The 27,932-nt window shown below is 37.6% G+C and overlaps 1 protein-coding gene across 1 annotated transcript in view; it reads left to right on the top strand.

The window, feature by feature from the left end:
* LPXN (leupaxin) overlaps window positions 1–27,657 on the top strand; it is a 31,311-nt gene extending 3,654 nt beyond the window's left edge. Inside the window, exons 2-9 of the mRNA XM_016119033.2 lie at window positions 1,212–1,369; window positions 6,696–6,742; window positions 13,231–13,330; window positions 15,967–16,134; window positions 17,031–17,204; window positions 17,323–17,404; window positions 25,918–26,066; window positions 26,396–27,657. Coding sequence (XP_015974519.1) covers window positions 1,212–1,369; window positions 6,696–6,742; window positions 13,231–13,330; window positions 15,967–16,134; window positions 17,031–17,204; window positions 17,323–17,404; window positions 25,918–26,066; window positions 26,396–26,665 — 1,148 coding nt within the window. The 3' untranslated portion in view covers window positions 26,666–27,657. The remainder of the gene's footprint in view (window positions 1–1,211; window positions 1,370–6,695; window positions 6,743–13,230; window positions 13,331–15,966; window positions 16,135–17,030; window positions 17,205–17,322; window positions 17,405–25,917; window positions 26,067–26,395) is intronic.
* The last annotated feature ends 275 nt before the right edge of the window (window positions 27,658–27,932 follow it).

Below are 27,932 nucleotides of genomic sequence, written 5' to 3'. Positions count from 1 at the left end.
TAAACAATCAAGTCTTGGCCAATCTTATTTCACATGCCGCCCCCACCCATTCCTCTCATTCTTGTATTATTTTAAAGCAATTTCAGATAGTATGTAATTTTAAACTCTATAAATGTTTCCGTGTAATATCTAAAATGAATATATATATACTTACACAAATAAACATAGTACCATTACCACATCCATAAAATCCTTAATAGTAATTCCTTAATATCATAAAATACTGTTGTCACACCTAAAACGTTAACAGAAATTCCTTAACATTATCAAGCGTCCTTATATAAAATAAATTAATAGTAGTTACTTAATATTATTGACTATCCTGTCAGTGTTTAATATTCCTGATTGTTTCTTTTTTTACTTGTTTTAGGTTCATATACTGAAATTAGTTAAGTCTCTAATGTCTTTTAAAATTTATTTGTTTCCCTTCCATCTCCTTTTTCCATGACAATTTATTTGTTGAAGGGTAATTCACCTTGAAGAATTCAACTCCGTTTGCTTATCTCTAAAATGATGCGTAAAATTCAATATTTTTGTGAGATTATTAATTTCATTATATCATAAAGGTAATAGGGTAATATTTGTAGAGTCCATTGGGTTATTTTTTCCCCCAAGAAAATACAAGAGAAATAATCTCAATGACTTGGATCACCACATCTTGCTTGATTTTGTGATATTTTTTTTCTCAATTTCTTTTTCTCCCCACATCCTAAAAGACAGAATACATATACTTAGCTTTGAGAATTTTGTTATGTGTTTGGAATATAAGAAAAAAATAATCAAGATGAAGAGTAAATGTTACTGTCCTGGTATATTTTTAAAAACTGTAATATAATTGCTTATATTTTTTTGATAAGAAAAATACGTAGGATTTACTTTTTTTTAGTTGGGGATCTTTATGGGCAGTTCACCCCAAATGAATGATAAAAATCAATACGCTGCAATAAAGGGAGTCAGATAATTGAGTGAGAAATTGAATGCAACCATAGGAAACAAGAAACAGGCCATAGTACATGGAGGCTTAAGACACCTTCTGATAGAATAGACCACATTCTTGAAGTAAAATAAGGAGTAAGGGAAGATGTTTGAAAATAGCTTTAATGCAAGATAAGAGGGAGATGAATGGAGGCACAGTGGGGCTATTTAAGGGAGGAATTATTCCAGAAGACTTACATATTTTAAATCATGATGCCTTGTGTCTTATGATATAGACGCTTTATTGGAGGAACTGGAACGCTCCACCCTCCAGGAGAGTGGTGAATACTCCAGCCTGGCTCCTCTTCCCGTGGATCCGCATTCCAGAACAGAGAGTGACCGTGCTGAGACCTCAGAGATCCTTTCCGTTCAGGGTGACACAAGTTCTTTGCCGGTAATTTTCCATCTGTTGGAGTACTTTTAAAACAGACGTTTGTGTGCATTTCTGAAAATGAATTGTATCTCACATAAAATGATATGAAAGGACAATCATATATAAAAGAAAGAGAACAACAACAAAAAATCCTTCAGTGATAACTTAAAGGTGGTTATTTTGGGAAGAGGAGGAGAATTGAGAAAATCATTATAAAGGAATGGAACTTTGAGAACTAAATTTTTTTTTTCTAATGAGGGCATAGTACTAGAGTATTCCCTAATTTACTTGGAATATTCTGATATTACTGTCAATAAGGCCAGGTGGCAGCTCAGACGAGTCTTTTCAGGGTGACTTTTTATGGTCACCACTTTCCAGGTCTTATTTTCTGCTAAGTATATTAAGAAATTTAATTATTAGTATACCCAGAGATGATGAAGCTCTAGGAAATAGACACAAACAAACTAAACTCATAAAAGAGGATGTATAAAAACACCAGAAATCCAATTTGTTAATTTCTAGTTAGAGTTAAAACCATCAGGTAGAATAGATGCTCGTATTTGCTGATATATGTATTCCCTTCCTATGAAATACATGCACCTATGTTACGATTAGAAGGTTGTTTGATAAGAATGGGATTAGTCTAAGAGGAATTAAGTAGATGCCTTTCATATCTGGTGTCTTTGGACTATGATATTTGGATCCTCCATTGTACACTAGTATATGAAATCACCAGTGTCACAGACCTGAAATTTGAGCCCATGGGTAGGTTCCCCCTTTAACTGTTCTTATCTTTAGCTGAACAGATACCATTTTCAGGCTGTACATATATCTCTACACCAGTGAGTTACTGTCTTTGTTCTCACTGCTTGATTATAGCCATAAGCCCCGAATTGGTCTGCTATCCTGGCCCCCCTTTAATTTTTTCTAGAAATAGCAGCTGGGGTGATCCTGTAAAATTTAGATAATGTTGTTTTTCTACCCAGAAACCTGCAGTGAATTCTCATCTTGTTTGGAGTGAAAGTCTTAGTCTTTACACTGGCCTTAATGGGTGTCCATTTATCTTGGTTCACATGGAAACAAGAGCCCTGGTTTTATGCCTGTCTTCTTGATATCCATTTATTGGCTTAACCTTTACCCCAGATTTTCCATTTTTTATAAAGTTTTCTTATTAGCATTTATATTAAAATAAACCGGCATGGGTTAAAAGACCTCCATTAGTTTCTCCTGGCTTCTTTTACAGTCTCATCTAACAGCATACAAAGCATACATGCAGTGAACAGTGCTTACTTCAGTATGGCTAAGTCTAAAATGTGACTAATGATATCTCGTCTCCTTTCCTGATCTTGTTCATACAAAACCTAAGTGACAGCACCCTTTTAAAAGTAATATGCCAGGTGCTGGCTGTTAAAGCTAAGAGCTTAAGCACAGCAGTCAAGGCCAGCTAATTCCTTTGGTCTTGGGAGGTGGCAGGAAAATTTATGAGGCTTTCCTCACTGCTGGCCACTTGGTATACCACCAGTCATACATGCCCTGCTGTGTTCCCCGTGGTGGCCTGTGAGATGCCTCTGTCCTCCTTGGGTTAGAAGGAAAAATGGGAAATTGTGGCTTAATGACATACAAATTCTGTTTGGGAGATAGAAGCTAAACATTTTGGAGTGCGGTGTAATCTAAATGTTTATATTTAAGCAGTTTTGTATGTGTAAAGTTATAACTCTTTGTTTTATTATTTGGTAATGCTTTTTAAAATTTTGCAATAAGTGCTTTTAGCAGCATTTGGCTCAAACCAAAACCAAAACTACACATTTAATTATCTTAAGAAAGTCGATGACAAATATGTAATTTACACAAAATACTTGTCGACATTTACTGTGCACCATGGAGGCAAGTAGAAATATCACTGTCCTTTTAAAAGCCAGAAAACACAGATATGGTGAAGAGGCATCCGCATCTATTTCAAAAGTTAATAATTTAAGAAGAATGAGCACAAAGATGATGACTGAACGTGTACAGCTGCAGGAGGTATGTTTACATGTCATTGTGAGGCACAGCTTTGCAAAACCACCAAATAAGGTCAGATTTATATCAGTGTCAGCAGAGACCCCAGTTAGAGAATTTGTCAATTCCAAAATTGTTTAATTTTTCATCCAATTCAAAGGGTCAAAATTAAACATCTGACATTGTTATATACCATTTTTATACAATTATATTATATATATGCAATTACACATGTTTACAGTATATACAATATATAAAAATATATATACAATTGTAATTGAGTTGAAAAGTTTAACAATGAAGATATGATGTTGGTTTTTTTATGGGGGATGGTAGTAAGAATAAGAATATGGATTTTGGTGGAGCACAGCATTGTGGTAAAAACAATGTTCTTAAATACTGAAAAACCTGTGGAGTAAAAATGTGCTTGGAATTGGTTGTGATGTGCACAAAATTGATGACTGCATTCATATGAGCTACAGTATTCTACCACTCAAAATAGAAACTACAATTGTCGAAATTTATATACATGCACAATCAGGGTGTGTATGTACATATATACCAAGTAGTGTGTATGTGTGTGTGTGTGTGTGTGTGTGTGTGTGTGTAAACTCATCTGCAAAATATTTGTGACAGAGCTGATGTTGAATCCCAAAATATTTCAGCATAGCTGTATCTCTGTATTCCCTGTCATCTATTGGATTTTAGGAATGCCTGAGGCTTTGAAAAACCACATTGTAAAGCAACCTAAATTTAGGTCACCTTGTGTGCAAAATCAGTTGGAAAAGTTTAATCAAATTATTCAATGGATGGAGCAGGAATATTCGCTTTTGAAGCTTTTAGCAAGTTGCAATTACATAAAACAAAACTTGCAAAAAGGCAGAAGCTCAAATCTCTGCCTTCGAAAACCAGGGAGAAATTGAACAGATCAAAAGATGAGAACTCAAATGGTTTAATTACCTAATATGAAAATATGCTTTGGAAAAATTTTGACTTCAACAGAGCTCCTACTTGTAATTGGATAAATTTATATTCTCCACCAAAATGGGATGAAATTGTAAAGGCCTATGATTTTGCAGTTTCCATATTTGATAAAATGTTAAGAGGGATCACACAGAGAGACAACTTAAAAGCTCTGTCCTGTAAAAATTTTGAAGAAAGGTGTTCTGAAATAAAACTAGCTCCTGTGAAAATATTGGAGCTGAAATATTTATACGATTTAATATGGAAAACAGAATTGAGAATACCTTTTATTAAGCAGATTTTTCTCTGAACTTACAGGTTCATGCGGATCTAGAGAGGGAGTACTTTCTCATTTAAAAATATTATGGTTTACAGAGAGGCATCAGTTAAAAGTGTCAACTGTTCCAAATATATTAACCATAAAATGCAGCTGTGCAGGAGGTAGCAATTATATAAAATCTGTGTAATAACTTAAAGGAGAAGAAAAAAAACTTTATTAAAATAGATAATATACATCATACTAAAATATGATATAACTATAGTGGAAATTATAAACTTTTAAGTGTTTTATTTTTAATATTATGATTCATTAAACTAAATTTCAGCAATTGGTGACCACAGCTTCAAATATCTTTAAATAAAAATCTGGTCTTACGCAGTAAAATAAATAAATAAATAAATAAATAAATAAATAAATACCATATAAACAAAAGACAGGTTCAGAAAAAATTCTACATTGCAATGTCAGAGACAGCAATGACTAAGTAACTGACTTAAGTGTGTGAACCTATATCAGAAATAATTATCTACTTGTACTGTTTTAAAATGTTCAATTAATGTGAAACTCTTAAAAAAATTTTTTTTGATTTAATGTTTATAGCTATATGTCATTTAAAAATATTCTAGAAAATTTGGTCTTGAAATTAAGTTTTGAATAGAATTATTTCATAGTTCCTCCAATATAAGAAAACAAAACTTTTGGTGTACAAATACCTATTTTAAAAAGCATATAATATTAATTATTCTTAGTATCCCTTTCATTTTCAGAAGTGTTCCTGGTTTGAACAATGAATTATATGGTCACTCTACTTATGTGATCTGGCTCCCTTTACCTTTTGTCCCTGTCTCACTGGTTCACTCTGCTCAGGCCACAAATGCTCCAGGGTGCCCTTCTTGCTCTTCCTTCCACCTGGACCAGGTTACCCCTGATATCTGCAAACTTTTCTCACCTCCTATCAGTTCTCACTCAAGAATCCCTTTCTCAGTGAGTCCTTTCCCGATCAGTATGTTTATCTTATTTATTTATTATTTATGTTTTTATTATTTTATTTTTCAGTTACAGTTGACATTCAATATTATATTAGTTTCAGGTGTACAGCATAGTGATTAGACATTTATATATAGAAGTGATCCCCTCGATAAGTCTAGTACTCAGCTGGTACCACACATAGTTATTACAATATTATTGACTATATTCCCTATGCCGTACTTTACATCCCCATGACTGTTTTGTAACTGCCAATTTGTGCTTAATCCCTTCACCTTTTTCACCCAGGCCCCCAAGGCCCCTCCCATCTGACAACTATCAGTTTTGTTCTCAGTATCTATGAGTTTGTTTCTGTTTTGTTTATTTAGTTTTTTAGATTTCATATATAAGTGAAATCATATGGTATTTGTCTTTCTCTGTCTGACTTATTTCATTTAGCATAATACCTTCTAAGTCCATCCACGTTCTCACAAATAGTAAGATTTCATTATTTTTTAATGGTAGTCAATATATTTTTAATTGCCATTTCTTCCACCCCAATTCATTTTGCATATTAATTAATTTATGTTTTACACATTAATTTATTTATTATCTGTTTTTCACAAGGTCCAGGGTAGACAATTTTCATCCGTTTGTTTTGATTTGTTTTATTTTTTGGCTGGTACATTTCCAGCCCTGGCACATGACAGGTACTCAATGAATATTTGTTCAATAAATAAATGAGTTGTGGACCAACCTTCCCTTAGAGTCCCACATTATTTCTTTTAGTGTGTTAAGTCTGATCATGTTAGAGCCTTTTTCTAGACACCATCCTGTCTAGTTAAAGGGGCTTTTTGCTGACTCATTTTATGTGTTCGGTGGTTTCTATCTGGGTACTTCTCTATTTCAGTGCTTTTAGGGCAAGGAGAGGGGCACCATTATTTGTTCACATGCCAGCTACTCTGCTTAGAATTTGGCCTTTCTCTCTGCGAGGTGGCTGGTATTCCTCTGCCTTCTAAAAAAAGGTCTCAGAGATGTGCTAGTTATCAAGCTAGAAACATCCTCTCATTTTGGGTGTAGATAAGTGCTGACATTCTACTAACAGGAATTTATTCTTTGCTCTCTGTCACTCCGTCTTAGGTGCAGCTCGTGTATACTACCAATATCCAGGAACCCAATGTCTACAGGTATTTTTTTTATTATTAAATACTTGAAAAAATTAAAGTGATTAGATGATTATTCAGTCTGTGTTTGGACATAAATTTGCTTAGAATTTACCCATCACCTTCCTCCTCTCTCCATACTCTTCGAGCAGAGGTGGAATTTGGCCAGGCTGACTTGGCAACGTCCCAAGGTGCCTCGCTTCTAGATGGGTGTCCAGGCTGATGGGCTCTTCTGTTTTCTTCACCACTTGAAATAGTATAAATAGGTCGAATCATCACAGGTGTTTGGCCCAGCTATTCCAGGCCACCAACAGAAATTTCAGCAAGATGCCAACAGAGTAGGAGCTGAACTAAGAGAGTGGGTCTTAGTTCAAGGCTGAACTAAGGTAATGGGTCTTGATGACAGACTGATGAGTGTAGACTGCTTCATTCCATATTCACTCAACATTTTTTAGTGGATGGAAGGACTTCCTTTTTCATAAAAGTTACATATTGAAACAAATTCATTTACTAAATTGTTTCTACTGACCAAAGCAGCATCAACAGTCCAAAAAAATTAGAAGGCCACTTTCCTCGTTCTGTCTCCAGTTGCAGTTTTAAAAATCAGACAACTGTCTGGGAAACAAAGGTCTTAAAGTAGACAGTCACAGCTCATGCTTGGTACAGAGTACTATGCCACACCTTATGTAGTTTCAGAATTGCAGCCAGTGGCGCATTTCCGACACCAAATAAGGGAAGGACCTGGGTTATCAAGAAGTCTTTTTATAACTTCCCACTTGAGGCCACTTTCTACTCTGATGGGATGGAGGCTATATTAATACAACTGCCAGTTAATTCCCTCTGGGAAGTTGCCTGGGGCAGACCCTGTCACCCCCTCTGTAAAAATATCAAAACAGAGCAAAACAACAACAAAACAAAACAAAACAACAACGAAAAAAACAGTACCCAGCACACATTAGGCTCATAGTACATATTTAACTTTTTAAATCCAGGATGCCATGACTTTGATGGGGACACTAATGAACATATAACATGAAAACCAGCCCAACCAGCAGCCATTTCTCTGATCTGTCATGGTGAGCAATGGATGGCACAACAATACTAACTTGTCGGTGGCCCTCCCCCATAGGAAGTCTGATCTAGCTCCTATCAGACCCATCTGTCCCTCCTCTCCCTCTCCACTCTATATTACAGGGGAGCCAACCCCTGTAGGCAGCGTTTTGCAGGCTCCAGGCCAGTTTTTTTCTCACTGGCTTCCACCAATGGGAAGCACTGTGGGGCGACTGGAGGGTGAGAGGCAGGGAAGTTTAAGGCACTTTCTCCCCCGTCTCACACTCCCCTCACCGTGTCTCTGTCAGCAGTTTTATCTCCTTCATGGCTTCGGCTGTGGTTCCAGCTCCTGCTGCTGACCTGGGCCCCGGGGCTCTGGTAACTTGCCTCTTTGCTTTGTCGCTGTGGCCTAATGACTTCCTGCTGTGGCTAATCTCTGGGTTCCCTCAGTGTCCTCTGTTTGCTTTTTAGCTCTTGCAGCACTTGTGTAATCAAATTTCTGGATTAAATTTCTCCTGTGTACTCCCAGTGTTTGTACTTTTCGCAGCGGACCTTAGCTGGTACCCTTCCCATTACTGAATGATACTTGCTTTGCAGACCTTTGTGGGAGACTGATACAAAATCCAGGTGACTCAGTAGATCTGTAATAGATTGGTACAAATCTCTGAGGCTTGTATAATTAAGAGTGGACAAATCTGACATGTACAGATAGAAACTAGAATTCTTTCATTCTGTGTTCACCATTTCCTCTGGTTTGCTTTAATGAAGCAAACATTACTTTGGACCTTGAAAGTATATTCAATACCAGTTGTGAATATTACAATGTAAAAATACTTGTAAGTTATATATTATTAGCATTATGGTTGATAATTTAGAAATGTATTTTTTACAAGTAGGAAAATAATTTTGGTAAGAAGAAAGAGAAACAATTAATAAAAACAGGAATGAATGGGGGGAAAATCCAGCACAAAGAAGTCCCTCACTTGAGAAGTCTGGATTCTCTTAAATACCTCTTGTGATTTATATTATTAAAACCCTGAATAATGAAGTAACTTGTTGCTGCTGGCCTAGCAAACTACCCTTGCTGTTTTCAAGAAGTAAGGGGACAAATCAAAGGAGCTCTAATTTGAGGTTCCTCTCTTGAGAACATTTCCTGTAGCGATTTAATCATCAACTCTTTGAAAGCTCTCATTTCTTTCTTAGACTGTCATATTGCTGACTCAATTACCATTAGGGTATCATGACAATGATTTACTTCCCTTTATTCATTGCGCTAGGAGTCTGGTTGAAAACGCAGCAAAAATTCTTTGAATAAACACAAGTATGTCCCAACTGTGAGATGGACAGGCTTTCAGAATTGTACAAATCCACATTGAAAACGACACTTATCCTATGCCTGGGAGCAGGCCAGAAGAATGTACTCACAGTCTAGCCACCTTTTGTATTTCCAAGACACATACCAGTAGCAGCAATTACTGAGGGATTATGACTGAAAAGAGTTGTGAGGAACCTACTTCTTTGCACTTTCTTGGAACCTCCAAGGAATGAATCAGTCACTTGTATACCTGACCATTTTTGTTTCCAGATTTAAACAAAAAAAAATCTGATGTCTGGCAAGAGGCCATGTTGTACCTAAAAGGCAAAGTCTTTTATCCTAAAAGGGGTAGATTTCCACTTTCCTCCTACATTTTCCTGTTGTTAAATGATCAAATGCAAGTCAGTCAGTAGTTGGACATGTACCCACCCAACCCAAGGGAGAGTCCTCTTTCCTTAAGAGAGGAGAGAGCCATATTTCTTGTACTTGTGTCTTGGTTGGTAATTACATAAAAAGAAGTAAAGTAGTCAATTTATGTTTTTATTTTTGAAAATATATTTAGCGAAAAACTTAGAACTTAGTTGGTTTTTTCTATAGCTGTGCATATGAGAGAGAGAAAAGAGAGAAGGAGGGCCAGTTTGGTGGGCATTAACTGAGCTCTCTTGGTTAACGTTGATTATAAACGTTACTCGAGTCAGTTGCCTGCGTGACCCAGTTTTTCTGCTTCTCAAAATTTACTCTATGGAAATAAACAAATATGGGTGCAAATATTTAGTTAGCAGTATTGATGACGATGACAGCAAAAGTTAGAAACAATCTAGGTGTCTAACAACAGATAATTGATTTTATAAACCATGACACATTACACATTTGAAAACTTATATATCCTTTAAACATCATTTTGGGAGATAGTTTAGCCTGGTGAGAGGGAACAGAAGCTTTGCTATCTGTAGGCCCAAACTCTGTTGTTTACTAGCTGTGTTATGTAGAGCAATGTCTTTATCTTCTCTATGCCCCATTTTTTTCATCTAGGAGTGACAATACCTTACTCTTAAGATTGTTATGAGGATTTAATGAGTATATGTGTAAAACTCTTTCCAGAGGGCCTGGCTTAATGTGGACACTCAATAAATGTTAGCTATTATGATTGCAAAGGAGAGAAAAAGATGTGCATAAGGATATGGAAAAATGTTCACTTTAAAACATGAAAAAAATCATTCAGATTTTCTGAAATTACACACAATCATAGAATATCATAAAGCTATAAGCTAACGTGTAGAGGAATTAATTGCCTCTCAAAAAGAGGATTATGTGTGGTTCAAATGTTTTCTTTATATTCCTCTGCAGTTTAAAAAATTTCTACATTTAATGTATTAATTTTATTCTTAAGAAGAATTTTTAGTAGGAATCACAATATCATGACCACATTAATGCCATTTACTGAAGGTTGTTTATAGAATCCTGACATATGAACATGAGCACGTGTGTAACTCAGACGTACGTGAGAGCTGCGCTACTGACGCTCCGTCCGCCACCCACAATTATTTTATAAACTCATATATATAAAAAGTCAAAGAAGTACCTTCTGCTCAATATTGCTGTGAACCTAAAACAACTCTAAAAAATAGTCTTAAAAAAAGTCAAAGAATTCAGAAGTATACAGGGAGTAAAGCTAGCCTACCTCTCTTGGAGTCTTTCTTCCATCACCTAATTGCCAGCTTTATAGGTAACTGCTGTCAGGTATATCTCCTTATATACCTTTGTGTAGGCATATTCACATTTATGTGTATGTGCTTATAAAATTACATAAATGGAAGGATTTTTCATAATTTCCTGCAATTTGCTTTATTGTGTTAACAGTGTATCTTCAGAATCTCCCTTAGGTCATGTCAATCTATGTCTGTATTTTTTTTAGCAGCACGTGGTATTCCATAGTGTGAATAAACCATAATTTATTTGACTATATCTCCATTTGGTTTAGTTTTAATTTGTTCATAAAAACTGTATTGTTTTGTGTTTTAAGGACTGTCCTTGTAATTACTTTATAGATATGTCCAATTTTTCTGTAAGGTAGAGTCTTGGAAGTGAAATTGGTATTTACATTTGAAATATCGATAGATGCTGCCTTGCAAAGGATATTATACATTTACATAGCTACCTATGGTACATGTAAATGTGTATGTGTAGATATGATACTGACTTTTGCCAACACGGTCAATCTTTCAACATTTTGACTAATGGGTAAAAATTGGTAACTCACTGTTTAATTTGCATTTTAAAGATTGAGAATGAGCATATTTTTATATAGTTAACATTTAAATTTCTTTTTTTGAAATTTGCCTTTTTTTCCCTTAACTCAGGTTCTATTGGAATGTCTTTTTATTATTTGGAGACTTTTTTATATTTGAATATTATTTGTTTTAAATATTTACTTATTAAAAATTTTTTTACACTATTGGCATTTTTTTTGGCTTCACTTCAGAGTTTTATGCCTTTGGAAAGTCTTCATCACCCCAAATTATAAACAACATTATCCATTTTCTTCTAGTATTTTTATGTTTAAAAATATTTATATATTTAATTCATTTAAAAATTACTTGTGTGTATAGTGTGTTAGGCATCTAACTTTATTGTGTTCCAAATAGGTTGTCATGCCTTTGGAGTCTGTTTCTGAGGATTTTAAATGGCACATTTATCATAGGCAGTGTCATAAGTACAGGAGTCTGTATCTGGGTTCACTATTCCACTCTTTTGATCTATTCAGTGCACACAAATTTAATTATTATCACTTTATAGAATTTAGCATCTATCGGGATAAGTCTTCCTTCTTTTTCTTTTTTTTTTTTTTCAAGTTTGTCTTGACTATTCTAGCCTATGAATTTTAATATTGGCTTATTAATTAACATGACCAATTCTATTAGGATTTTTACATGAATTGCATTGCATTTACTGTTTAATTGGGGGAAACCGACATCGTATCATTATCTTTATTTCTGTGGGTCTTCTTTTATATCTGCCAGTGGTTTTTCTTCATAGAAATCTTATGTATTTCATGTTTAATTTATTCTTTGATGTTTTGTCATTTTTTAATTAGTATTGTATAAACGTTCTCTTTTTCTCATTGGATTTTTGAATTGGTCACTGCTGGTCTATAGAAAGGATATTAATTACTATACTAATTATTTTTTTATTCTTGTATCTAGTCACCATCCTGATATTTTTATTCATTATAATAATCGTTAGATCATTTACCTGACATTGTCTAAGTACATGATCATATCATCTATTTAAAAAGAAAATAGGAGAGTGCTTTGCCTTTTTCTTCAAAATATATACATCTTTTATTTTTACTTCTAAATACATTTGATAATGCATTCCAGAATAATGTCGAAGACCAGCAGTGATAGTAGGATCCTTGTCCTTTTCTCTCAATTAGAAACATGCTTAGTGTCCCACTCTTAAATATAAGGCTCTTTATCACTTCCTATAGACATAGTTTATCAGATTATGAAGTTTTTCTCCCTTGATTTTAAACAATAGGAATGGTGGTTGAATTTGCTTTTAACTGCTTTTCATCGCCTATCAATATGTTTTTAAAGTTTTCTCTTGTTCGTTACTATAATGAATTGTATTAATCCTTTTCATAATGTTGAGCTATCTTTGGATGACTGGTATAAACACTACCTAGCCATGGGTTTTTAAACACATTTCTGCTGTTTTTGTTTAAGCTTCTCTCTCCCTCTCCCTCCCCTCCACCTACAATGTTCTTTGTCTTCAAAACCCTTTCCATTCTTCAGAGGCCATCCACACCCACTTGCCCACCTCTGATAAACTCTCCTTGACCTCTCTACATTCCTAACGCTTGTTCCGCATACTTTAAGAAACCACCTATCTTTTGTTTTATAAATGTTAACAGAGGCTTATGCCTTATTTTGGCAAGCAAACTTTAAGCTCCTTGAGTTCAGAGCCTGGATCATAGTATCTTTTGTGTCCAGATAAATACATAGTACAAAATCGAGTTCATCCCTTGAATTAAGTTATTTTGGGAAAATGAATGACAATTTAGAACTGTTCCTTAAGGGGAATGTGGAGCTTAACATTGTTTGAGTTTTGATGTGTTTGTCTGATTTTTGTTTTCTCCTTATAGTGAGGTTCAAGAGCAGAAGGAATCACCATCACCTCCTAAAACCTCAGCAGCCACTCAGTTGGATGAGCTCATGGCCCACCTGTGTGAAATGCAGGCCAAGGTGAGCACAGTCCCTGTGATAAAGCCTTCAGGGTTTATCTCTTTGGAACTCAGCTCCGCATTCCCCCTTTGGATGATAGAGATGAGAGAGGAGGTGTTCTAGTTGGGGCAAGCCCAGAGGGCATCAGCAGCAAGGCCAAATGAAGAGTGACGGGACTGTTAAGAGTACCTGCCTGAGTAGGGCACAGTAGAGCTATGCACACCCTGGGGCAGAGCAAGGGCAATCAGAGTTTCGCTTTGGCGGGAAGCATGAGGAGTCCTGAGCCCCATATTGAGATAAAATCCAACTCCTTGCTCTAGTGTCCAGGGCATGAGTGGCAAGCTCATGTGGCAGGAAGGGAATGCAAATCAGATAAATGGGCTTAAGAATTTATCAAGGGAAATATCATTTAGAATTCTTAAGGCAGAGAATCTGACCATTCCAAATTGATTGGAGGATTTGATATGCACTCATGAGATGGCTATGAAATAATTTCAAGGCAGTATATAAACATATGGGGAGGGGGCAAGGACCTTATCTTCGTGGCTCGCCTCTAGACCCCTAATGCCCAGCACAGTTTCTGACACAATGTGAATAATGTGTGCTTATTAGAGGGACAAATGAATAAACATCAGAAACAAATTTTCTTTAACGTTCACCATAAAGCCGAGTGCATTCCTCATTGTGCTATATACCTGGAAATACTAGGAAAAAAATTCTACATTAGGACTTTTAATCATGCGGTATTTTCTAATTGATTTAGCATGTGTCTTGGTTTATTTACATTAAAATAATAGCCATTTACAAAATCAAAAATAGCCATTTACAAAATCACATTGTACAAAATCAAAAGTAACAAAAGTTTGCAGTGAACTGTTTCCTTATCTGCTCTGTCCCCAGCCGCCTAGTTCTGTCTGTTGGAGATAGGCAGTATTTCTGGTTTCTTACATATCTATTCAGATGTGCTCTGCAATATACAAGTCAATAGATACAGATGTAAATGCAGATGTAGAAATAGATATATTATTGTGTTTTTACTTAGTTATTGTTCATATTTAATTCTGGTCACCCTTTCAGGTTTTTTAGACATTAACCTTTTAAACACTAATTTTTTCAACATTAACTAACATTATATAACAGGAGAGGAAGGAAATCTGTCAGATGATAAAAGTTCCTTGAAGGGAAATGAGTATTTTGGATTAGCGAGATAATGCGAGGTTATTCCTGGCAGGAAAAATAGGATAAGTAGAGGCTTAAAGTCAGATCACGTAACAGATCACGTCCAGGAGACTGCAGAGCCCCTGACTGGCCTTAAACAATTGAGGCTTTTTTACTGAGTGATAAAAGATGAGATTGAACAGGTAAAGCAAGGGGACTGGGTGGGAGACTAAACACCTGTATGGTGTGTGCAGATTTGATGCCAGAAATGATGGACAGCCATTGTAGTTTTCTGATCAGGGAGTATTAGATAGAGCCGTAGCCTGATTGGAAAGGAGTTGAGAGAAATGGAATCAGGACATGAGCTGACGAAGAATAAGTTGGGCATCTTCTTTGTAATTCGAGCCTTTTCTTTTGAACATTTTACAATAAGTATTTTGGAGTTTTGCTTAAATAACTACAATCCCCCAGCAAGTCTTATCTGACAAGTTCTTATCACCTTCTCTGCTAACACTGGTCTAAGTCATTATTTCTGATTTGAGTGATCATAAGTCTCCCTCCTACCTAATGTCTCTAGTTCCATTCTACGCTTGATTCCTTTCTCAGCTACCACAGGGTCTTATAAATCAGATTCTTTCACTCTCATGCTTGAAGCCCTCCAATGGTTCTATCTCCTTTGAATAAAACCCAAACTTTTACCATGAGGGTAAAAATGTGATTGTTGAGATGTTTGCCTCTCTCTCCATTATCTTCTCCTGCCACAGTCAATCTCACTCCCTCTGCTCTAGTCTCACTGACCTGTCTTGCTGTTCTTCAAATGTACCAAACTCTTTCCTTCCCCTGGGTCTCCCCTCCCTCTGGAATGCTTTTCCCACAAATATCAATATTTCTGGGTCCCTAAATACATCACTCCAATGTCTGTTTAAATATCACATCCTTAGAGGTCCTTCTCTGATCACTTGTGTCTAAATCGGTTCTTCCTCACCATCTCACCTTCTGTTGCTTTTATCTCAATATATAACATCTTATTTCTACCTGACATTACATCATATATTTTTTTAAATTGTTTATTGTCTATTACCCAGAAAATGTGAACTTCATGAGCTTAGAGCAGTGATTGGCACAAACTAGGTGCACAATAAACATTATAGAATACATGAATAAAAAGATTAATTGTTGACCTGTGGTCACCATAAGAGCCAGAAAAGGTATTATCTTCATCTATTCATTTTTCTAGGTCAAAAAAGATTTACAAATGAAGGAAGATTAGTCAGATTTCATTCCTGAGTCCTGAGGAACTTAGAATGAAAAAGAATGAAAGCATTTTGAAAGCATTTTGTTACAGTGATGAATTTTTCCATGCCTTAGAGGAAAGTTCAGGAAAGACTAAATTAAAGGGTCAGTCAGTAGAGATGAGCTGATAGGATCATGCAGAAGATGCCAATGAAGATAAACATCCAAGAGGTTGACTCTCTCCATGGTTCTCTCCTCGATACCAGGTTGCAGTGAAAGCAGATGCCAGCAAGAAGCACTTACCAGACAAGCAGGATCACAAGGTCTCCCTGGACTCGATGCTGGGAGGTTTGGAGCAGGAATTGCAGGACCTTGGAATTGCCACAGTGCCCAAGGGCCATTGTGCTTCCTGCCGGAAGCCGATTGCTGGAAAGGTGGGAAGGGCCAAGGTGTTGGTCCTATAGCTATCTACGTCTGTCCCACCAAGGACTACTCTTTTTCCTCATGTTCTAAGATGTATTAGTGATAGTTACTCATTACTGATCACTCTGCAGTGCTCTGGGCACTAAGTTAAGTGCTTTGCAAGTATCCCCTCATTTAATGGTCACATTATTCCATTAAGGAAGACTTATTATCATCCCCTTTGTAAAGATGAGGAAACTGAGGGCTCAGGGGACATTAACTGACAGGTCCAAATCTAGTAAGAGGTAGAACTAAGATTTGAACCCAGGAGACTCTGACTCCTGAGTTCGAGCTCTCAACCACTTTTCTGGACTGCCTTTACTGAAAGTGACTTTCTCACTGCTCCTTCTCTTCAAACATCCCCAATTTAAATAGCTTCGACACAATTTTCAGTCGCATTCAGCTTCAAATCATGGCCCTGCTCTGCATCCTTCACCAAAACCATAATAAAGGTCTGTGAGACCTGTCCGCAAGGGGCGTGAGGTGCGATGTTCAGATCAGGGGAGTGAAAACTGTCATTTGTCCTTTGCCCGTTCCAGGGATCCCTTTCACGCCAAGGCTGTAGTCACCTCTTGTGTGTCATTGCCGTACCCTATTCTGTTTCTCTCACCCTCGGGGGCGTTATGGCCGTAACAAACACTTCCGGGCGTTATCACCGTGAGCAGTCAGGGAGGCGGACATCCTTTTCCCAAAGCATGGACAACAGGCTGTGCAGGGAGGACCTAGGTCCAGGCCTCAGTGTTGCCTGTCTCCAGGGAGTGCCAATTACATGGAGCGCCGTGTGAAGAGGGCCCTCCGGAGTTGTGCAACCCACAGGCCCTAGTACATTCTGCTGGGCTCCCGTGCCAGGCTTCGTTTCATCCTGCAGGTCATCCATGCCCTAGGGCAAGCGTGGCATCCAGAGCACTTCATCTGTAGTCACTGCAAAGAAGAGATCGGCTCCAGTGCCTTCTTTGAGCGGAGCGGCTTGGCCTACTGTTCCAAGGACTACCACCATCTTTTCTCTCCACGCTGTGCTTACTGCGCCGCGCCCATCCTGGATGTAAGGAAACCCCGCTCCCCCTGCTCTCATGCAGCCCGTACTCACTCATTTAGAACCGGGGTTACGTTTTACAGCTCTGTGGCATTCTAATCTCTCTCTGTGTGTGTTCTTTTTCTAGAAAGTGCTGACAGCAATGAACCAAACCTGGCACCCAGAGCACTTTTTCTGCTCTCACTGTGGAGAGGTGTTCGGTGCAGAAGGTAAGGCCCGGGGTACCTTGATCTGCCTTCCTTGATCCACATGATAATCCAGGTTCCTGCCACTACTCTCCAAGGGCCCATTTCAGTATGAGATGTCATCCCTTTTCCCCTTTTTCCAACATTTATAAATTTTGTTTAAACTGAATTTTTTAATCAAAGCAATACGAATGCTTGGTTTAAAAACTGGAACATTACTTCAAGGGTAATAGTGAAAAAGACTGGCCTCTGCTTCTCCTTTCTCCACCTCAAATCTAGTTCTGATTTTTTAAAACTTTTTTTCTGTTATTTACTTGTGTTTTAAATAATATATAGCTATAGATTGATCCCCCCAATTTGAATCATTATATATTCACCTTTTACTAGGGGAAACGAGGATTTAGAAATGTTATAACTATCTCGCCTTACCACCAACATATTTCCCCTCCCCTCCATCCTCTCGATATGTAGTCGGGTCAGATTGGTGTTCAGCATGTACACGCAGATGATTTTATATATATTGCTCACAGTTGAGCCAGGTACCAAACTCGGATTACAGTAAAGCACAAATTTTGGAGTCAGACTGCCAGGTTAAAATCTGGACTGTGGTATTTATTAACTATATGATGTTATTCAAGTCATTTAATCTCTCTATACATCACTTTCCTTATCAGTAAAATGGGCCTAATAAAAATGCTTATTTTATAGGATCTTTTTGAGGATTTTAAGAGACAATACCAGTAGTGTTTAGAATAGTGCCTGACACATGATAATAATAGTACCATTATTATCATGGTGTCTTTTTCATATAAATTAATTTTTTCCCAAAGTTAATATTCGGATCCCTTTTCCATTAGCTTAATTTTCATTGGACTTATCACTAATTTATCTGACAGAACTGTAAAATCCTTTTCAAAATGGTCAACCACATGTGGCAAAAGGTTAGTTCCATTTGTTTTTTCTTGGAGACATTGATCCAGGAGACTTTCATACCCCTGCCCTAGCCCGAAATGGTTTCTCCTCAGGCCTGCTGAGAAGTTGTTCTGGGTCTCTATCTTGGTAATTCTTATTACTATTTTCCTCTTTGGATCCTCGATTTTGGGATCACATGACTTTTTATACATGTTACTGCCTTTATTTTGGTGGAGCATATCCTCTAGTAGCTCCTGAGAAAGGAAAAGAGGTAAAAGTTTTGAGACCTTGAATCTCTGAAAATAATTTTGTTCTGTTGTCTGGGCATAAAATTCTAGGTGGAAACTCCTTTCTCTCATAATTCTGAAGTCTTTGCTTCACTGTCTTCCAGATTCTATTGTTGAGAAGTTTTTATTAAGATTTTGTTCTTATTACTGATCCTTTATGTATGATCTGTTTTTCTCTCTTTGCATTTTTTTCCCTTTTGATTTCTGAATTGTCTTGATTTTTTTTCTGACTTCTTTTTATTTTTATTTTTGAAAAAATATCACTCATGCATAGAATCAGAAAACTTCTTTATTTTGTCTTTCCCTGTCCTTTTAGAAGTAACTCAATGGGCAATGTTTTCTCCTCTCTCCTAAATTAAAACCTGGGCAGTTCCATGTCTTTTCTGATTACTCTTAACAAACAGGTCTGAGTAGAAAATGAATTTAAAACTCAAAACACGAAACTGAGCCCTTAGGTTATTCGATCTATGTAATAGCTAAAGCTCCCAAGGTATTTCAAGTGATAGCTACTCTCTCCCCTGGTGGGCTCTTTAAAAGGCTACAGGAGGCCAGGGAAGGGGGTTATGTCCTCCATCTGTCCTTTCTTGCCTCTGGCATCCACCATCCTCACCCCTATTGCTAATCTTGACACCTGACCCTTCCAGAATTGAACCAGGTGGAAGGAGATGAGACTGGAGGACAGGAAAGTTATAACTCGTCCTGTACTGTTACAAATTTGCTTTATGCTCTCTGGGCCTGGCACATGTTTAACTCCAACTTCTTTTTTCTTGGATGCTTTTGTGGATTTAGTACAGGTCCAGCTGTAAACTCTTAACTGCCCTTCACGTGTCTTGGCTGATAGGCTTCCCTTTGGCACATTGCTTTGAGGTTTCATTGCGCATAGAGTCTTTGTCACAAGGTTTACATTCTTCCCTTGGCAATCTCTTAGAAAGTATTACAATGGCTCTGGATCATCTCTTTCACTCACTTTTGCATATATGAACCATAGGTAACTTGTACCTTCCTCTTGCAGTCAGTGGGATTGAAGGTAATGTTCAGGTACATCTTTCTATTCAATTGCTATAGGCCCCTTCGGCTAGACTCTCACTTAGGGAGTTTTTCCAGGGATGAGTCAGACACCTTCAACTATACCCCACTAATGACCAAGGACACGTTCCCAGCTCTCCGAGTGGTCCCATTGAAGTCCCTCTCTTGGTTTGAGGTTAGCAGAAGCCATACCTCATCCCTCTGAGAAGTCGGGGTGGAGCACCCATAGCACAGTTTTCTCCAAAGAAATCCTTCTCTCAATTTGCCTTTCTCTTTACCTGTTTTACATCCTCAGTGTGGGTGAGGAGTAAAGAACCATGTGAACAGTCCATAGCTATTTACTTTGATGGATGTCCTGCAACTCAATTTGGAATATGAGACCTGTGACATCTCAATGCCTTACACCTTATTATATTGGTCTTTGTTAGATGCTGCTGATTTTCAGCTACCTGTTTCCTGTTTAAGAACAAGACGCTAAAATGCCGAATGGCTGATAGGCAGAATGCATTGACTGGTGAACTTAACTGTGTGGTCCTTATTTAGGATGTTCTGGAGATTCTACTGGTAGCCTCCTTCATATTAATATTTTAGGTCTTTTATCTTGGATCAATTCTACCCAAGAGATGTTCTCTCTGCTAGTATTAGGAGAATTAGAAAAAGGAATTGGAAGATGGGGTTTCATCTTTCAGAATGTCAACTTTTATCTAATTCCCATTTTTCAGTAGAAAGCCCAATTTCTTTCCTCATAGTGCACAGTGTCCCTGATCATTGAGACTCTCTGGTTTGATATTTCCAGAATTAATCACTGCATCTTGTGGTAGGGCGGGGGATCTGATCTTCCAACAGCTCTTCAGACTTGCAACCAATCCCATTTCCAGCCTTGAAGACTGTTTTATACATTCAGTTCCCGAGCCCCGCTGATATTATGGAGCTCTGGATGGCGTCAGTTTTCTTGGTACTTCTCCTCGGTAGAGACGTAGCTTTCAGTTTTCTTGTTTTTGCCAAGCGAGTTGTCACTCATACCTACTCTAAATTTTTGAAAATTTTATTGATATCTCACCTGTGGCATCGCCTCTCCTTTTCTCCTTTTTCCTATTTTAGATCATTCTTTAACACGTTAGTGATGTTTCAAGAGGAAGTGAAGATAATCCCATGTGTCATGTCCCTGGCCAACGGGGACTCTCCTAATGTCAGGCATGTTATTTTGTATATTTCTCACTATTATTTATTTAATCCCCACCACAACCTTGTGAGAGTAATTTTATTCCACATGTTACCTGGTTATAGATGAAAATGCTGAACTCAAGGAGTTAAAGTGATTTTCTTAAAGTCATGCAACTGGAAAGTCAAAGAGTTGGAATTTAAATTCTGGTCTTATTTCTGCAAGTTCTGTGTTTTTCCTACGATATAACTGCCCCTTGTTGGACACTCCATTCCTCTTCTGCTGTTATATCTTTTTACTTTCTTGGCACCAACGTGACCCACTTTACATGAAGATAAACCTGGATCGAGTAGCAAGAATATAATCTACTAGCAAAGTGCTTTGTACTAATTTGCTTATTCACTGAAGCTCATTCACTGCTTTTCACAAATCACTAGGTCTTTCATTTCTCAACTGCACTTTAGTTATGCAGCATTTTTCATTGAGATTTAATCTAAAGCATATTGAAATGTGTCACGGTAAATTTATATGGTACTGGTAGCCATAGAATTCTGAGTGTTGAATAGAACAGTCGGCAAGTGAACACTGCCCAGGGATGATTATGATGTGGAAATTGCCAGAGAATAGAACAGAAACAGGATACAGACATATTTCAGGAGACATAAGTCACATACAAAAGAAAACTATCCAGTCCATAGGATGACCATGAAGGTAGCTAGTTCTCACTGTTCTTGGTTTGGACCATTTCTAAACAAACAAGGTTGAGTGGGTCATGTATGACTTTTACATAAATGTGATGCCACACCTAGGATGTATATCTATTTAGACAACTGATAGAAATGCCATTTATTAATCAGAAGCTCCTCTTGGGTAGTATTTTTGTTTATATCCTTTGCTTTCTGTAAATAGGTCTCTTACCATATGGTTAGTCTATTAATTGGGTGACATCCTGCCTTACCCCAAGTCACATAGTCACACACAGAGTTTCTATAACGACAGCTTAACGATTGAGCCTTTTGGGAAATTAAATTTTCTGCATTTTTGTTTCAGCTTAGGGAATTCTTCTTTAAGGTTCAAGTTGCTAAGCACATCAGGCCTTAGCATTCTCCTGTAGGGACCAGGTCTTCAGTGCCTTCGTCTTTCTTTCTAATTGTTCATTATCCAGGCCATGCAGGTGCTCCCTGATTTCCCCTGTGGCCCAGTGCCTGCTTCTCTCTGTGGCACTTTTAATTGTTAGTGTCTCTCATCCATCCTCCAGAGGTAATTGGCCCCAGAGAGAGCCTCCAGGAAAGTAAGCGCTGAAACTTTCTCAATTTATTGGATACTGAATGCAGGGGTATCACAGAAAGTTTGGCTGATTGCTTTTGACTTCTCTCCTGAGACTCACCTGAGTTCAAACAGAGGCTGTCACTTCCCTGCTGTCTCATTCCTGTGACCAGCTACCCTGCAGATGCCTAGATGAGGGTCATTCCTAGATTAGTTGGTGTGTCTTATGGTTTCCTCAAGTAACACCGACTTGCAGGCAAGCTCAGTTTTAGGTTGTTTGCATCATCCGAGGACTTGTCAAAAATGCAAATTCTCAGGTTCCATGCCAGATCTACTGTGTCAGAAACTCCGAGGGTGGGGCCCAGCCTGCAATCTGCCTATTGACAAGCTCTGCAGTGGTAGATGCACACCGGCCTCTTGAGAAATGTTGTGCCACACACAAGCAAGAAAGATGGCCATGCATGTTGCTTTGTTTTTCTTAAAAGAAGAGCAGGCCTTCTCACAGACTCTAGACATTATTTGATAAAGTGAAAAAAGGAAAGTGAGCTCTTCTCTGTCTCAGGGAGAAGAACACAGGACAGCTGATAAAATTATTGGTTTAGATTCTTAGGTCTACAGGCCTCGGAAGTCTGTTAAACTGTGTGCTTTTCCAAGACGGCATAGCTGAACAAAGCAAGTCATATCAAATAGTGACCAGAGATCATGAAAAAACTACAGCTACCTGATTTGGGTCCTCACCTCGAGCTGCTCCTATTGACCTCCTTTGATCTGGCTGCTACTATCAAAGTGGATTTCTAGAAGTCGTGTTCTTGAGTAAGCTGCTTTCCAATCCACTATGCATGCTTTGCTTACAAGCTGTTTTAGTGGGGCACAGGTAGAGCACTCATATTTACAAAGCTACTAAGTTATGATATTTGGGCTCAGCTGATACTGCCAAGGTCAGAATGCTTTTAAATAAGGCATATGACATTCAAGTTAGGCTTTGACGTTAGGCCTAGATTTGAACCTCAGCTCTTCCACTGACAAGTTGGTAATATATGAGTTCTCTAAGCTTCCCTTTTCTCACTCGTGAAATGTGAGGGGGTGTTGCTTTGAAGAATCTATTTTCAATTTAGTGCTGTAGGTAGAGCTCTCAGTTGGAACCAGTACGAAGCAGGTGCTGCATAAGTGGATTTCTTAGTCATCTTCATTTAAGGTAGACTCTCCTAGTAGATGCTAAGGAAATTTCTTTATAGAAAAGTTCACGTGTTTGTACATATTCTAGTTCATCCTGAGGTGAGAGTCTAGACAACTTGCTTCTGGAGCTGGTGGTCTTGATTTTGCTATTGTAATATTGTTGATTTTGCTATTGTAATATTGTTCACATGACTGTTCATTCACTAAATATTTATTGAGCAACTACTATGTATGCATCTGGTACCATTTTAGGTACTAAGGAGACTGTGACAAAAAACAAAGTTCCTGCCTTCATGGTGCTTGTATTCTAGAGAGGGAGACAGGCAATAATTCAACTAGCCAACTAACTAATTGAGAAAGAGAGAGAGTGAGCTAGTTATAAGATACTGTTTGAGATAGGATGGTCAGATCAATTGTTCTCTTAAGCAGACCCCTGAGTGAAGTACCCAAACATCTGGGTATCCTGGGAAAGTACTTTTCATAGCAGAGAGACCATACCATTTGAATAAGAACTTGAAGATGAATTAGTTTATTATATATATATATTTAAATGTAAAGACAATAAAAAGACTGCAGAGATTTTCACTTATAACGTATTACTTTTTTAAACCAATACAATATAAATTTTTTTCTACCAATGTTTTTCTATATTTATTAATATTCATGTATACATATGTTATAGTATGCTTAAAATTCCCTTTTTTTTTTTGCTTAAGTCTCCATATAGTTTTATAATTTTATGACAATAATTTTATCAATTATTCCATCAGGTCTTTATATAGACAAATTATAAAAGATTATATACCTGAAAAGCATTATTTATAGTTTCAAATATTGGAAACAACTAAATGTATCCATAATAGTATATTTAGATTACTTCTGGTGTTTTAGTATTGCTGCAATGAATATCTTTAAACATAATATTCTCTTCTTTTGAGCCATTTGTATGGATTAATTCCAGGATTGAGATATCTATATTTTTTAAATGAATTATTGATACACATTATCAAATGACTTTCCAAAAGAATAATAACATTTAACTTTATTACCAGGAATATATAAATATGTGAATCACTCCATATGTTTTCCATCATCGGGTATGTTTATTCATCACTGTTTCTACTGCTTAGTTTAAATTAGAAATTAAACTAATAATTAGCAAAAGTTACAACTTTATTGTTTTCTTTTGAGTTTTATGGCTTACTCATAATTTCAAACATGTTACCATTAAGAGCATTTCTTCTTGGGCTATCTATGTGTAAAATGGACTGGAAAGGGTATTAAAAGGTAGTCGCTGTGGGTGTCTCGTCCTCCATTATTTGGACATAGGATCTGTAAGATTCCAGCCAGCGTTTTTCAATATGTTCCTAAGAGTGAGAATTTCACGTATTAAAGAGAAAGCACTTACATCCCAATGAACTGATTTTTAAACTTTTTTGTTATGGAAAGTTTTAAACACAAAAGTGCTTCCTTAGTTAGCTTCAATAAATATCAACATTTTTGTGAAACAAATTTCCTCTGATACCCACTTACACTTTTTTCCTTGCTGGCATATTTAAAAGCAAATTCTAGAAATCATGTCATCTCATTGTTAAATACTTCAATATGCTTCACCTTCAACTGATAAGAACTTTAAAAAAATATATAACTACCTTCACACTTAATGAAATTAACAATTTCACATTATTACTTAAAACCCATATCCAAATTTCTCAAATTTCTCAAAAATGTCATTTTCTTGGTTTGTTTTACTCAAAATCCAAGCAGGGTCTATGCTTTGCATTTGACTGTTTTGTCTCTTAAAATTTTTAAATTCTGTAGTAATCCTCCTTTTGCCACTTTTTATACCATTTATTTGTTAAGAAACTGGAACCTATGTCCTATAAATGTCCCATATTCTTGATTTGGCTGCTTAACTTATTTGCTTTATCTCCTCTCCTCTTTCTGTATTTTCTGCAAACCATTAGTTCAGAACTAGAGACTTGATTAGGGTTAGGTTCAATCATTTAGGACAGCAGTCCCCAAACTTTTTGGAACCAGGGACTGGTGCTCCCTTGAGAATCTAATGCCTGATGATCTGAGGTGGAGCTGAGGCGGTGATGTTAGAGCTGGAGAGCGGCTGCAGATACAGATAGATGAGGCTTTGCTCACTTGCCGCCGCTCACCTCCTGCTGTGCGGCCCAGGGGATGGGGACCCTTGTTTTATGAGTGAGGGGCAAGGATAGGTTATAGATGGTGGACACCGTATACTTCCGATGAGGGAAGACAGACCACAAAGATGTTTTCAGATAAAGGTAAGTGCTAAAAAGACAATAAAAAAAGAAGTGATAGATACGGCTGAAGAGATGCCTCTCTGATGAGATGATTTTTGAGCTGGTTTCTGAATCACAAGGTGAGGCTAGCCATATCAAGGCCGGAGACAGGACTGAACAGGCCAACGGAAGTAGAGGACTGAGGTAGGCATTGAGGAGGAAACGATCTTAACACGGTTAAATGCTCACTTTGAACCAGCTACAATACTAAAACCCTTTACCTGCATTTTTCACGTTTTTTATAACAGCCCTTGGAGGTAGATGTCAGTTATTCACCCCATTTTGAATGTGAAGACACTGATTTTGGGAGAGTTGGCGCCATTGGCCTCTTTGCAGCCTCCAACTTGTCTTACTGTCTCAAACAGTAACGGTGAACCCTTGATTTTTCTTTCTCAGGCTTTCACGAGAAGGACAAGAAGCCATATTGCCGAAAGGATTTCTTAGCCATGTTCTCACCCAAGTGTGGTGGCTGCAACCGCCCGGTGTTGGAGAACTACCTTTCAGCCATGGACGCCGTCTGGCACCCAGAGTGCTTTGTTTGTGGGGTCCGTATACTCACTTATCTTTTGGAAATAGGGAAAATGAGCAGTTCATCCGTCCGAGAGGCAGAACTGCACCTGCAAAGAGGGTTCACAGTCTGGGATGAGGAGTCGATGCAGGCTTTCCGAAGGGCCATGAGACACAACATCTGGTGTGGGCACGTCCTTGTCTGTTTTGCAGGTGGGCAATGTCGTAGCCCCTGTTTGGCAAAGGCCTGAGCAAATTCCTGCAAACAGCAGGTAACTGGCAGGAATTTCCAGGCTGAGGATTCGACCTCGCCGTTTTACTTCTTGACATCTGCATCCCTTTCCTTTCTCTTCTCTCCACCCCCTAGGACTGCTTCAGCAGTTTCTCTACTGGCTCCTTCTTCGAACTGGATGGACGTCCGTTCTGTGAGCTCCATTACCATCACCGCCGAGGCACCCTCTGCCATGGATGTGGACAGCCCATCACTGGCCGCTGCATCAGTGCCATGGGCTACAAGTTCCACCCCGAGCACTTCGTGTGTGCCTTCTGCCTGACACAGTTGTCAAAGGGAATCTTCAGGGAACAGAATGACAAGACCTATTGTCAACCCTGCTTCAATAAGCTCTTCCCACTGTAATCTCAGCTGAACCCACCGCCTCTTCAGATCCCCTATGAAATTTAAACCCAGAGAGGAAAGAGTACATTCATCGCTACTGACTTCTGCTCACTAGGCTCACAGAGAAAGGAAAGGGGGTGAACAGATAAGGGAACTTCTAGATGTGACGCGACTGGGCTCGTAATCTTAATTTTTAGAGTTCTGGTCTAATTTCTTTTTTTAATTGAGTACTCGGATTTAGATGTGGGTCCTGCCGTCTAGCGTCTCTGCAGATGTATTTTCCACATGTACATGTTCATTTCACAACTGATTTCCTCAGACTTCTTTGTTTTGCCCCTTCGATGGCTCTCATAACTTGGCTTTTCCAAGCTTCCTATATTTCCCCGTGACTCAGTTTCCCACAACCACTGCTGTGGACTTTATCCTTGCTGTCAGGAATCTGGGTACCACTCTTAGGCTCCTTGCATCTCTCTTCAGTATAGTTCTCTTTTTCAAGAGGAAGTCAGTTTTACCTGGACAGCTTTGGGTACTGACAACATTGATTAATAAAGTGACTTGTGTTTTAATGACTCAATGTCACATTAGTTTGGTAGATAAACTTTCTGCTTCTCATGTTACTATACTTGGCACTATTCACAATTAAATATGTACTGTACCTTTTGTTTGAATTCCACATAAAAAACTCTTTTTTAATCAAAATAGATTACAAGGAGGGATTCTTGTTCACTAACTTTTCTATTAATTCAGGCCCATAATATTCATTTTGTTTTATTGTGCTTAAATAAATGAATCATCTTACAAGGTTGCAAAGCTTCTTAATATTGTTTTTATCTCTTAAATTACCTAAGGAGAAAAATCAGATCTCCTCTAGGCACTTGCCAGTTCATATTTGCTTATGCATGCATATCTCCAAATACATAGAACTGTGTATATTAATTCCATCCAGATTTTTGTATATCAATTACATTTCAATAAAGCTGTTTCGAAAATGAAAATGCATGCTAACTTCACAATTGTCTCATGAAGACAAACAAGATCACTGTTTTTAAAGCATCTCTGAAAAAGGATGCTATAAAAAATCATTTGACCATTTTCTATTTTGGATTTGGAAATCCAAGTCCCAAATAAAAATCCCTACATAATTATTTGTTCCTCTGCAAAATATTGTAAGTAAGGTTGTAGAAAAGCTAGTCAGGTTATTAAAAAATCCTGACTTTTTCATGTCCCACCTCAAGCTTCCTCAAAAGAGATATTGATAAGATCCATACTATAATGTTCTTACCAAAGT

This window comes from Rousettus aegyptiacus, unplaced genomic scaffold (assembly GCF_014176215.1).
Source record: "Rousettus aegyptiacus isolate mRouAeg1 unplaced genomic scaffold, mRouAeg1.p scaffold_m13_p_5, whole genome shotgun sequence".
NCBI classification, from domain to species: domain Eukaryota; kingdom Metazoa; phylum Chordata; class Mammalia; order Chiroptera; family Pteropodidae; genus Rousettus; species Rousettus aegyptiacus.
Note: the sequence above shows the minus strand (reverse complement) of the source record. Positions and strands in the feature narration are given on the sequence as shown.